Source organism: Aspergillus aculeatus (genome assembly GCF_001890905.1).
Source record: "Aspergillus aculeatus ATCC 16872 unplaced genomic scaffold ASPACscaffold_14, whole genome shotgun sequence".
NCBI lineage: Eukaryota > Fungi > Ascomycota > Eurotiomycetes > Eurotiales > Aspergillaceae > Aspergillus > Aspergillus aculeatus.
The window spans coordinates 570044-582705 of NW_017962989.1; the positions used below are offsets into that span (position 1 = coordinate 570044).

Sequence of the window (12662 nt, forward strand, 5' to 3'; positions counted from 1 at the left end):
GAGAACGGATTTAGTGGGGACGGATTATAAAGGACCTGGTCACGTGTAATGCTAGCCTTGGGACGGGACTAGAATTGTTCCGGCTGGAGTCTCGCCGACGGACAGACAGAGACAGAGAGAAGCAGGTGACCGCCGCGCCGCCAACTTTTCTCGTCCAGTATCGGCGTCCGGGAGGGAGTAGTATATTGACAATCACCCCCCCAACATTTCACATAGCCCTTTGGAGAGATGTCTTCCGGGTCCAATGGTGCCAGGCGCATAGCGTCACTTCTGCGTGAGTTAATCTCAATCTTCCGGTCTTTCCCCATTTTGCTTTGCAATCGGACGACGGACAGCTAAACTGTTTTCTATCTCTCCCAAACAACAGGGCCTTCCGCCTCCGACTCTAGAGTGTGCAGAAGCTGTCAAGAGACCATCGTCCGCCGACAATATGCCTCAGCCGCGACGACGCAGGGCACCCCCGAGACCACGACCGCGCCGCCCACCTCGGCCTTCCCCGTCGTGAAGCCCACCCACACCATCAAAGCCGGCGTACTGCTGTCCCGGCAGCCCCAGATCACCCGCGACCTGACCGATTTCGAGAAGGCGTACTTCTTCTACCAGCGCCGCCTGAACGAGCGGCTGACGCTCCCCTTCACCAAGTACTTCTACTTCAAGCGCGGCACGCCCGCCGACGAGGACTGGAAGCGCAAGATCCGCGAGCGCCAGACCGCCGCCCGCGACATCGGCAAGTACAACGCCTACTCGAAGGATGCGTGGAACGACGAGCTGCTCGTGGGCGCGGTCGAGTCCGACCCGGCCCACCAGGTCGAGATGCTTGTCCAGGACGCCGAGGCCACCGCCAATGCCACCTCCCAGGACACCAGCAAGAAGGAGGAGATCCCCCGGCCGTTCCCCCGGTGGACGGAGGCGGACGAGAAGGGCGACCACAAGAGTCTGAACCGGGCCCTGCAGCGGACGCTGTATCTTCTCGTGCAGTCGAAGGAGGGATACTGGAAGTTGCCCAGTTCCGCGGTGGAGCCGGAGGAGACTATGAAGCAGGTATGTTTTTGTTCCTCTAAAACATGGGTGACTGTGAATAACGCGGCGTCCTCTAACCTTTCGTTGCAGGCTGCCCAACGTACCCTCGCCCAGGCGGCGGGTGTCAACATGAACACCTGGTTCGTGGGCTACCACCCCGTCGGCCACTACGTCTACAACCTCCGCAAACCCTCCTCGGAGCTCCGCGGCGAGAAGACCTTCTTCATGAAGGCGCGCATCTTCACCGGCCAGGCCGACTTGACTGGCAATGCTGATAACCTGACCGATTTCAAGTGGTTGGCCAAGGATGAGATCGCCAAGTACGTCCGGCCACAGTACTATGCTAGCATCAAGAACATGCTGGCCGAGCGGTAAACAAAAACTTCCTGAGGATGTTTTTGCTTCATTTCCACTGTACTGTTAGGATAGAATTAGATTGTTGAGGGGGTCTGCGGGGTATGTGTGGCAGTTAGAATCGGTTATATTTGCATATATCATTCTGTATGTCTGTGTATGTGTGTGTGTGTTTTTGTGTCATGTATAACTAGCTTTTTTTTATCAACTACCAAAGTTCTTATTCCATTTAACTGTTGGATATCATGTGCAAACAACCGTCTGCTGCCTCGACCTTTCCCTAGCAATTGCACCCCTGAACGCCATGCCACTCACGAAGAGATATTTACCTAGTGGTCCCCCCGATGGTAAGAATAAATCATAACACCGACAACATCAACAACCTAAATAACAAAGTAGAACCATTCACTTCAAATTGAACTTCTGCCCCTGCACAACCGGCTGCCCCTTGGCCACCACCCCCTTAGCCAGACTCTTCCCACACATCGGACAAGCTAGGTATACCCGTCAGTAACTTATATCACTCACATAAAAAACACAACGCAACCCATCTCGCGATGCATACAACCACAAAAAGGGGGGGGGGGGGAACAAACAATTCTTCTGATAAGCGCACCGCTGGCAGTACTTCCGGCCTTGCTCGGTCTTGGTCTTGCACATCTCGCACGAGGACGAGTACGCCGCGTACGGGTTCTTGGCTTTAGCGCTGAGGAGTTTACTCTGCCGTTTTGGTTAGTTTTGGATGGTAAGAAAATTGGGGAGCAGCGACTACCTTCCCGATCCCCGTGTTCCCTAACGTGGGTTTCGATTTGTCTGTATGACTGCTGCTGGCACTGCCGCTGGTCGAGGGGGAGCCGTAGTACATCTCGCTCTTGCGTTTTACGCCCGGGGTGGCTAGTTCGGTTTGTTTGAGTTTTTTTTGGCATTTGGCGCAGACCATTTTGGGAAGTTTGTTGGGTTTTGGGGGGCGGTGGGGTGGTTTATTGGTTTTTTGGGGGGTTTAAAGTGTAGAGCTGAGGGGGTATCTATGATGGATGGATAGTTGAGGTGATGGATGCTTGCTAGATGGATGGATGGATGGATGGATGGAGAGATGTGGCGCGGGGCCGGATGGCTATGACGCCACTTGGCGGTGTGGCGCAGTTGCTGGGGGGTGTGCTGCGTTCGATGTCTTTGCGTAAATGATCATTTGTTTGGTTTCAGTTGGACTCTGATAATTGTAGTTTCTGGGGAATGGATAGGACTATGATTTTGCTGATGATTGACTTTGGTGTTCACTACTAAGGAAGGTTTGCTAAGAGTGGTTGATGGTGTCATAGTTCTATATTTCTGCGGGCAACTGGCCGCATACTACAGCTCCAGAGGTTCTTATGTAGTGTTTAGAAGCAGTAACCTTTGGCCATGTAGGCCTCTCAGTAAGTTCCTTACAAATGGAAAGCACAAGATAGAGTCACTTGTCAAATTTAGTAGTGGGATGGTGCTTGTACTCAGAACAATGCTCATCCAATTACACCGGGGATAATATCAAACTAGCAAGTGACAAGTCTTAGTTCGAAGAATATTCCAGGTCATCGTGCCTTAGCCTCCAAGCAGGCCAATAACCACCAATATCCCGAAAACACATGCAAATCCTCGGATTCGCCTGCAGTTTGCTTGGGCTGACACAGGAACGAGATCCACACCACGCTGGCCGGGTGGTGTGTATCCTTTCGAGACCCGAGACCCGAGACACACCGGTAGCGCAGCTCGCAGGAAACCTGAAGTCAACTTCAGCTAAATCGTAACAATATGGAGTGACTATAGTTAGACAAAGTGCACAGTCATCTGCGATGGTGGGTGGTGTGGCAACTGGCGAATATTAAATACTGACTTCGCCCACTTCGGCTTCAGCTCTTCTTCACCCACCCCCGACCCTCAAGCCCACCAATGTCCGACCAGCAGCTCACAGTCATTGTTGCTCAGCTAAATGGACTCTCAGCTGCTCTGGACTCTCAGCTTTCCAGGGGTCCACTCTTCAGAGACCTGCATCATGGCAGGGCTGCCTGGTGGTTGCTTTTTTGTTTCCCAATGGCTGCAGGGTAACCCGCCACTCGTGAACTGGTCTGCATCGGTCACTGATGCGTTGCTAGCCCAGACCACAGACTGGATGCTTCCAGACGGCGAAGCGAGGACCAAGACTGAAAGAAAGTTACTGACATAAACTGACCAGAATAGGAAGCACGCCTGCGCACAGGAAAAAGAGAAACATCCAACTATTGGCGGCGCATGGTGCGCAGTCAAACCAACTCTTGGGAACCTTTAGCTCCACGCTCCACGCTCCACGAGCGCCAATTCCAGCAGAGTGGTTCGGCCACTTGCTGTCCAATCTTTCTGCCAGACCTTCATTCTGGCAAAGCCAACCAGCATGCTCTGTCCCCAGCCATGGCAATATAAAACAGTGGCCCCTGGTGGTGGGAATTGCCACGGCTGGGCGTTCTCATCCTGGGGCTTCTAGTCAGATTCTCGCCGATTTCCGTCAGGACTTAATACATCACCAGTGGCTTCTACCAGTGTTTCTACCAGACTGACACGTATCAAACGTCACCTACACTTTCATTCTGCCTGAGGTCTACGATACTGTGCTGGAGGAGACAAACTTTGCCAAAAGTCTTATCCCTGACTCTGGGATTTTGCTTTTTTTTGTCAGATCCTTCTTGGCCGCCCGGACCAGGCTTGGACTCCCTACTAGCTTCTCGACTACTGACGCCTTCTTCCCTCATTAGCTCTCGATCAGCGGAATTGGACGGCACGTTTAGGTCGAACACGGCGTGGCCAACCGGGGGGTGGTGAGTCCCTTGCTTCAGGGAGGTTAACGAAAGGGGATCTCGACCACACAGCGGCACACCTTCACCGCGATTCAATCCTCCCAATTCTTTCTCAGATATTTCTTCTACTCTCTCGACGGAATTGACTTCCTTAGTCTGAAGACCGTTCGATGCTTAAGGTTTGAACCTTAAAAGTGGTGGTTGATCTAGGGTGTTTGTCATACGTCCGGGCGGGTCAAACACGGGGTTCTGCTGCGATATAGATCATACGGATCACACGCTCGCAAGGAAACTGACACAATGCCTCTCAATGGCTCTTCGTTCACATCTTTGAATCTCCCATCAGCATTTACCCTCCCGCGATGCATGGAGTACTTCACCGTTACTGCGGGCCCCAACACGGATCTTTGGCGCAAACCAGGGGTCCGTGATACCGCCACCGCTCCAATCGTCTTCACCTCACTCCGGCGCCGGTTCGAGGTCGCCGAGGTGACCGTGACCGCGGATTGGGAGATGGAATGGGATCAAGGCGGGCTAGTGATCTTCGCCGGAGCGGCACCGCAGTCATCAGAGGATGGACCGATGCACCATGTGCCCTTGTCACCACCGCTACCGGGGACGTCTCCCGCCGCCGCCGCGGCCGCCGCTCGACTCGGAGCCACGCCCCATGCTAATGTCAGCCCCGGCAAATGGGTCAAAGCCGGCATGGAGTTCTGCTCCGGGACGATGAATGTCTCCAGCGTTAGCGCCACGGTCGACGGCGCGGACTGGTGCGCCTCGCCGTTATCCTACCCGGAACACGGCCCTGCGATGGTGCACTCGCTGCGGATCAAGCTGGAGCGCGTCGGCCACGCCCTCTGGATCTGGTACCAGGTGCCCGCCGTCGCGGCGCCGTATGCGATGATGACGTCGGGTGCGCTGCCCAGTGGGATGTGGCGCAAGCTGCGGGAAGTGACCTGGTTCTTCTATGGGGTCGAGGACAAGTTCGTGCACGTGGGCGTGTACGCCAGTCGCCCGAACCGGCTGTCGCGCAGTGCGACGATTTGGGAGATGATGAATGGGGATGGGGCGGAGGGGACGGGGGCGGCGGATGGATTGGTGGTCGAGTTTGAGGATCTGGAGATTTCTTAGGAGTTGACTCTTGTGCTAAAGTTTTCGAAATGCTCATGGTGATGTTTGCTGCTGCAGGATAGCATGATGGGCGTTTCCCGGTTTCTCACGAGTTTGACGACCGCTGCTGCTTCTCTTTCTTTCTTGTGTGCGTCTCCTTGGTAATCTGGTTATGGCGAGAGCGGAACCGGCGTCCTTGACGGGGAGCTTTCAGTGGGAGCTACTTGGGTGTTTGGATGCATTGAGGGTTCCAGTTGCTATATAGGCTTGTAGGTACTGTCTAATCTACGGAATGTTCTCGTTTCTAGAGATCGAGAGGCATATCCGACCTCCACCCAATGACACCTTATTCTTTGGCGTCATTGGCAAGCATCCTCCTAGAACATATATCTCATTCTCGAGTCGATGCATCGCTACCAAACCCTTCCCTGAAAAACTGGTGCCATCGACAAAATCCTCTTGAATCGTGTTCGTGTTCAAGAACTGTCTAAGCAACCCGTCGCCATCTGTACAGTACAGTACAGTACACTCTTCGGTTTTACCAACATGAACATCGACGTTCGGAGATCCGGCCCATCGAAACACACACATACCTCTCTGGCAGAGATGCATGCAAACCCGAACCGGTCAACCGACCACCAAGTCTAGGGAGTCCAAACATCTTTCTGATTCCTCTGGCTAAAGTTCGGGTATGACCATGCTCAACTGCCTTCTCTTTTTCTGTTGCTTGTCTTATCTACGTAGGTATAGCGGAATCAAACCAACAATCGCGGCGTCATGCGACAGTTGCCCGAATGGAGCAGCCCCTCCAGTGGCTCAGTTCCCGCCGCCGCCGCTGCTGCTGCTGCTGCTGCTGCTGCTGCTGCTGCTGCTGCCAGGGAGACCCAACACAGAAGGCGGAAAACAGCTACGTAGCCAGCCCGGTGCCCGTCCGGCTAGGGCCCGGGCAGGGCACAAAAACCCTTGAACGCTTTCCGTGGGTTCCGCTCCCGACCCTCCCTTCCTCTCCACCGCCGGGCCTGGTCTTGACTCTTGAGAGAATAGTGGAACGAGGATGGAGAAAGGGGGAAATGTTTCCTTTTCAGTGTACTGCAGCGCCTCACAATAAGGGGAGAAAAAGGGATACGAGAATGGAAAGTGCGAGGATGGGTGGACAAGTTGACGGTTATAAAAAGAACAGATTCCCCAATATATCGGCAATAAGGGGGAGGGGGGAGGGGCATGATGATGATGATGATGGTGGTGGTGATGGATACGGTAGATGGACTCCGCCTTGTAGAAAGGGGGGTGAGGATACGAGAAATGAGAGACGAGACTCTAGCGTTCAGGTTGTTGCGAGTGAGGTCATTTCGAGAGGGGCTAAACAATGGGATTGATACGTTTGGTTGAATCTTAAGCTGTAGACTGTAGACTGTAAGCTGGAAGCTTTTTTTTCCCACCGGTTCATGTGCTGCACTTGGATGTACTACTGTACAGTACATAACTACTGTAGTGTGGGTAGGAGTAAGTAAATAAGTTATAGGTACTGTAGTCAGCTTGTTCCCCAATGGTTAAGCAGACAACTTACTTAGTGCCAGCACAGCAACTGTGGGACCCCCTCTCTCGGAGGCTGCAGCAGCGCAGCAGCAGCAGCAGCAGCAGCGCAGGGAGATCCTGCGGCGGAGATCTTGGTGTGCATATCGACTCCGTAAAGTCCAGTGACCTGCACCGATGGGGAATGCCCAGATCCGAGAGTCTAATTCAGTTACTCCGGCCTACCTATAAGTTACAAACTGGTTCGATGGATATCCTACTCGAATGCTGGAGCTGGTTGTATGATGTTTTTCTTCTTGTTTTGTTTTGGCTTTTCCCTCTCTTTCTTGGGAGGGAGCGCCCGGTGGAGATCCCGAATCACAAGAAGGGAAAATTATTGATGGCGCCACTATTGGGGGGGTTGCCGACGCCACTAGTGGTTAGCACCCTGGTGGTGGTGGTTCTGCTTGAGATTCGGAAGTCGTCCTGTGGTCAGTTGCGACGGGGTAGGATGTAGTTACTGTACTGTAGGGCAGCAATTGACAACTTGAGCGAGTGGTACAGATGGTTATACACAGTACTGTACACAAGAGAGCACAACACTTCAAGGTGCTGGGAAATAATTCTCAAATATCAAATATAGAATCTCTTATCTACCGGGCAAAAGCCCACCCATCCAGCTGCATGCTTACCTCAGCCGTGCAACGGTCCAGAAGTGGATGTCTTCTACTTGGTGGTGATTGGCGAGGCTCGCTCACCGCATTTTCTTTTCTGCTTTTTAGTTCGAGTACCCGATCTGCGTGCACCGCATCGCAGCCCAGGTCTTGTTCTTCTTGCAGGCTTGCAGGCTTGCACCTACTGACTGTACCTAGTAGCTCTTGCCAATGGCCCGATTGGGGAACCCAGACATTGCGCGGGACACCCATCCGAGAAGAGACGCCTTTTCTTCCGCCGCGGATTGGTTCGTGGAGGATGGCTGATGTCTGATAAACCTGGCCGAGTGGGTGGTTTTGCGTAGGATTAAACTCTTGGGCCTCTCTTATCCTCCCCTCCTCGCCCTCTTATGGTCAATTCTCCGGACTGTACATACATCGACGCTTAAATCAACAATCAAGTATATTTGAGGAGAAAGACAAGAAGACCTGATGGTCCGAAGCCAAATGCGAAAACAAAAAAATGACATACAACCGAATTAGTACTGTGCCAAAACTCCCAGCTGCCCCGCCAACTACCTAGTAACCACCAGTAAACCGGACTAGTTCTCCTTCGGTCTTCGGTGCGGACCCATTTTTACACTATTCAATTTTTTTTTCCCGCTCTCTCCCTCACGCTTGTTGCTCTCATTCGAGTCAAAAGAGTTCAACCACAACACCTGAACATACCTTCTGGGATTGACTGAGTGACTGAGTGACTGAGTGACTGAGTGACAGACAGACAGACGGATTGAAGCTAGACTAGTCCCAAAGTCTGCCACTGATATTCCCGACTTCCCCTCTTCCTCCCCCCCCCCTCCTCCGTCTTCCCTCTTTGTTTATTTTACTATCATCAATTTTATTATCTCCAACTTACTAACCACTACCTTCCCAATTGTACAACCTTCCCCTCCCTCCTCCCTAAACTACTCCTCCATCTTTTCCCTCTTCCTCTTCCTCTTCATACCCCTCCTAAGACACACATTCACATACACACCTACCCACCTTCCTCCCTTACCTCTCTTTCCCCCCCCTCCCTCCTCATTTACCTTCCGTGCGCGGGTGGCCATTTTTTTTTCTGATCCGGTCCGAAACTTCTCCGCATCCCGCCGGACGCTTCGCCTTTTGTACATTATCGCTGTTTTCGAGTTGAACTCCTCCTTTCGCTTCGCTTCCCCTTTTGCGCTGTTGGCGAATATCCGGCGTTCCTAACGACTGTAACGACATCCCCCAAACCTCGACGACGATTCACAATGGCTCCCCCCGCTGGTGAGACTGTGACGATCTCGATCCGACGTCCCATTGACGACCCCATCTACCTGGCCGGCACCTTCTCCAACCCCCAATGGGAACCCGTCGAGCTCAGCTCCAAGCCTGTCGACACCGAACCCGATGAGGACGGACTTATCTCCACCGAATATCTCTTCTGGCACGATCTGACCCTGCCTCCCGGCCAACATCAGTACAGATTCCGTGAGGGGAAAAAGGGCCCGTGGTTTCATGATGAAGCTGTAAAGCATGGTAGGCATTTCCCTCCGTCATCTATGTCAGGGCTTTGCGTTGCGGCGCAGGGTTTCTGAGTTTCTAGGCTTGGTTCTTTGGGAGAGAGAGAGAGAAACTAATTGACTATGCTATGTAGTACCGGGCGAGGGTGGCCTCGTCAACGTGCTTACTGTTGGGGAGAAGGAGTCCGCGGCCGATGCTGTTCAGCCCGTTGTGGAGAACGATGTCAGCGAGAAGACGGAAGAGACTGTGTCGGAGGGCGCTACGCCCAAGGAGAACGGGGTCAATGGAGTCGCCGAGCACGACACATCTGCGCAGGAGTCTACGCCCGAGGAGCACCAGCCTGAGCCTCTCGCCACTCAAAAAGAGACCGAGCTGGAGGAGCCTGTCACTAACGGCAGCACCGCGACCCCTGAGGTCAATGGCACCGAGACTGTGGAGCAGCCCTCGGAAGAAAAGCCTACAGTCACTGCGAACGCCCCCGAAACCGTGGAAGAGAAGCCCGCCGAAGCCGAGACAACCTCTGAGAAGGAAGAAGCCGCCGCCACTGAGACTCAAGAAGCTCCAGTCATCACTGAATTTGCCGAAGCCGCCACAGACGCCGACAGGGACCAAACCAAGGAAGAAGAGCCGGCCAATGCTGTTGAGAGCGCCCCAGAAACCGACAGCAAGGCAGCTGAAGAGCCTCAGACGGAGAAGGTCGCTGACGAGCCCGTGTCCAAGGTTGAAGAGCCTGCTACCGAGAGTGCGGCTGTAGAGACTGCCGCGGAGGAAACCCCTGCAGTGGAAGCCGTCTCGGAGAAGCCTGCTGAGACCGAGCCCGTTGCGACTGAGACTGAGGAATCGACCGCCCAAGAGCCCGTCGAGGAGCAGCCCGTCAAGGAGGTGGAGGCAACTGAGGCCGCGGTGGTCGAGTCCACGGAAGAGGCTGTTAAGGAGGAACCCGTGACACAAGAGCCATCCGAGTCTGCTGTTCCTGTCGAGTCCACGACTGAACCCAGCGCTGCGGCCAAGGAGCTGCTCGAGGATAGCAAGACCCAACAACCTCTCGAAGTTGCTGCTCCTGCAATTTCTGCTGAGGAGTCTGTCGCTCACGAGGCTTCCGAGAACTCCGAGGAGACCCCTGCTGTTGAGACCCCTGCTGTTGAGACTTCTGCTCAGGAGCCTGCCAAGGAGGAGCTTCTCACGGAAGAGCCTGTGAAGGAGGAACCCGTCAAGGAGGAGTCCGTTGCCGAGCCTAGCACCGAAAACTTTACGGAAGAGCCTGTTGTCACCGAGACGCCATCGGAGGCGGTTTCTGCTCAAGAATCGACTGAGACGCCTGCCACCGAGGGTGCCGAAGCCGAGCAAGCCGCGGAGGAACCTACCGAGACCCAGATCGCAGAGACTTCTGCCATTGAGCCTCTTCCTGAAGTGGCTTCTACCGAGGCGGGCGAGAAGGAAGAGCCTGTTGCGGAGCCAGTCACCGAGAAGTCTCCCGAGATTGCTGCTGAGGTTGCGCCAGTGGAAGCCGCCGCCGAAACCACGACCGTTGATGAGTCCATGGCTGAAGAATCCGTGCCTGAGGAGAAGCCTGTAGAGGAGGCTGTCACTGAAGCCCCGGCTGAGGTAGCCGCCACTGAAGCTTCTGAGCCCGCCAAGGAGCCTGTCGCTGACGAGCCTACTCCTGAGGTCTCTCATGCTGAATCTGTGGAGGAGCCGAAGGAGACCACGGTTGTTGATGACAAGGTGATGGAAGTGAACGCCGTTGGGGAGCCAATGGAGCCACCTGTGGAAGCCGCCAACGAACCAGGCCAGACCGAAGCCGCTGCCGAGGAACCTACTTTGGAAGGCGCAACCGCCGAAGCCACTACTCAGGAGGAGCCTGCTCATCAAGAGACCGTTGCGGAGGAGCCGGTTGCTGAGACTTCTGCTGAAGCCACTACCCCCGAAGCCTCTGCTCCCGAGATCGTTCAAGAGCCTTCTGAGAAGGAAATTGTCACTGAGGAGCCAGCCGTGGAGAACTCTGAAGAGGCTGTTGTGGAAGAGCCGGTTGTTGAGGAGCCTGCCGTTGAAGTCCCTGTTGAGGTGGAAAGCGTGAAGGAACCTGCTGTTGAGCCCACCCAAGAGCAGACCGTGGAGGAGCCTGTGGCTGAGAAGCCGGTTGCCGAAACTTCAGTGGAAGAGCCTGTCAAGGAGGAATCTGTTGTTGAAGCTCCTGCTACTGAAGCGCCCGCAGTTGAGGAGCTACCTGCTGAGACCACTTCTGAAAAGGCGACAGAAGAGCCTGCTGTTGAGGAGGCAGTTGCTGACGCAGTTGTTGCTGAGGTTACTGAAGAGCCAGCTACCAAGGAGGAATCCGCCGTCGAGGAATCCGCCGTCGACCCGACTATCGAGAAGGCCTCCGGAGAGCCTGCCATTGAGCAACCAGTCGCCGAAACCACCCTTGAGAAGGAGATTGAGAAGGAGCTCACAACGGAGGAAGAGCCAGCTGTTGAGGCCACTCCTGAGGTTACTCACGAAGAAGTTTCGGAGGAATCCATCGCCGAGACTCCTGCTATGGAAGAACGCATTGCTCAAGAACCTGTTGCTGAGCCGATCGTTGCTGAGGTTGCTGAGACTGTCAAAGAGCCTTCGGCTGATGCAGTGACTGCGGAAGAGCCTGTAGCAGAGGCCATTGTTGCCGAGACTGCCAAGGCCGTTGAAGAGCCTACTCAGGAGACCCCCGTTGCTGAGGAGCCAACTCCCGAAGCTCCCACCGTGGAGGAAGTTGCTGAGCAGGAAAAGATTGTCGAGGAGCCCGTCGCTGAGGCCACTGAAGAGCCCGCTTCTTCCACTGAGCAGCCAGCTCCCGAGACTTCTGCTCCCGAGGAACCCGCCGAGGAGACGCCTGCTGTCGACACTACTGCCACCGAGACTACCGAAGAGAAAGCTCAGGAGGAGCCTACCGTCGGTGACGAAGAGCCCGTGGTGGAAGCCGCCGCTGCTGAGGAACCCGTTACCGAACAGCCTACCGTCGAAGAGCCCGCCCAAGCCGAACCAGCTGCCGCTGAGCCCGTGACTGAGAATGTTGTTGAAGCTGCAGAGACCGTTCAGGAGCCTGTTGCGGAAGAGCCTGTCACCGAAAAGGTTGCCGAAGTCGCGGAGCCCACTCAGGAGGAGCCTGTCGCCGAGGAATCTGCCCAACCCGAGCCAGCTGCTGCCGAGAAGGTCACTGAGGAGATTGCTGAAGTTGCGGAGCCCGCTCAGGAGAAATCAGCTGTGGAGGAGCAAGCGCCCGAGGTTCTTGTCACCGAGGAGCCCACCGCATCCGAGCCAGTGACTGAGGAGGCTGTCGCTGCTGAAGAGGTTGCTCCTGTTGCGGAGGCGCCCGCCGAAGAGACTCAAGAAGAGCCCAAGGAGGCCCCTGTTGTCGAGGAGACTCCCGCTGTGGAGGAGAGCGTTGTTCCAGAGGTCGCCCTCGAGAAGTCTCACGAGGAGCCCAAGGAGGCACCTGTTGTTGAGGAGGTTCCTGCTGTGGAGGAAACCCCTGCTGTCGAGGAGACTCCTGCTGTCGAGGAGACTCCTGCTGTCGAGGAGACTCCTGCTGTCGAGGAGACTCCTGCTGTCGAGGAGACTCCTGCTGTCGAGGAGACTCCTGCTGTCGAGGAGACTTCCTGCTGTCGAGGAGACTCCTGCTGTCGAGGAG

At 55.0% G+C, this 12662-nt stretch overlaps 4 protein-coding genes across 4 annotated transcripts; 3 read left to right on the top strand and 1 right to left on the bottom strand.

Annotated features, from left to right (window-relative positions):
* Positions 1-228: 228 nt before the first annotated feature.
* On the top strand, positions 229-1395 carry ASPACDRAFT_62906 (mitochondrial 54S ribosomal protein mL46; the record flags this gene model as incomplete). Its single annotated transcript, XM_020203835.1, has 3 exons — positions 229-274; positions 368-1041; positions 1111-1395. The coding sequence occupies 3 exons, from the start codon at positions 229-231 to the stop codon at positions 1393-1395; spliced, it is 1005 nt and encodes a 334-aa protein (XP_020053561.1).
* A 384-nt stretch (positions 1396-1779) lies between these two features.
* ASPACDRAFT_80706 (cysteine-rich PDZ-binding protein) lies at positions 1780-2314 on the bottom strand (the record flags this gene model as incomplete). The annotated part of the gene is made up of 3 exons (XM_020205712.1): positions 1780-1868; positions 1971-2094; positions 2147-2314. The coding sequence occupies 3 exons, from the start codon at positions 2312-2314 to the stop codon at positions 1780-1782; spliced, it is 381 nt and encodes a 126-aa protein (XP_020053562.1).
* A 2164-nt stretch (positions 2315-4478) lies between these two features.
* On the top strand, positions 4479-5309 carry ASPACDRAFT_62907 (uncharacterized protein; the record flags this gene model as incomplete). Its single annotated transcript, XM_020203836.1, has 1 exon — positions 4479-5309. One exon carries the CDS (start codon positions 4479-4481, stop codon positions 5307-5309), a length of 831 nt encoding a protein of 276 aa, XP_020053563.1.
* Positions 5310-8745: 3436 nt separating this feature from the next.
* ASPACDRAFT_46077 (PT repeat family protein) lies at positions 8746-12635 on the top strand (the record flags this gene model as incomplete). The annotated part of the gene is made up of 2 exons (XM_020201731.1): positions 8746-9013; positions 9132-12635. Coding segments are annotated over 2 exons (3772 nt in total), but the record flags the coding sequence as incomplete, so codon positions are not given.
* Positions 12636-12662: the final 27 nt, after the last annotated feature.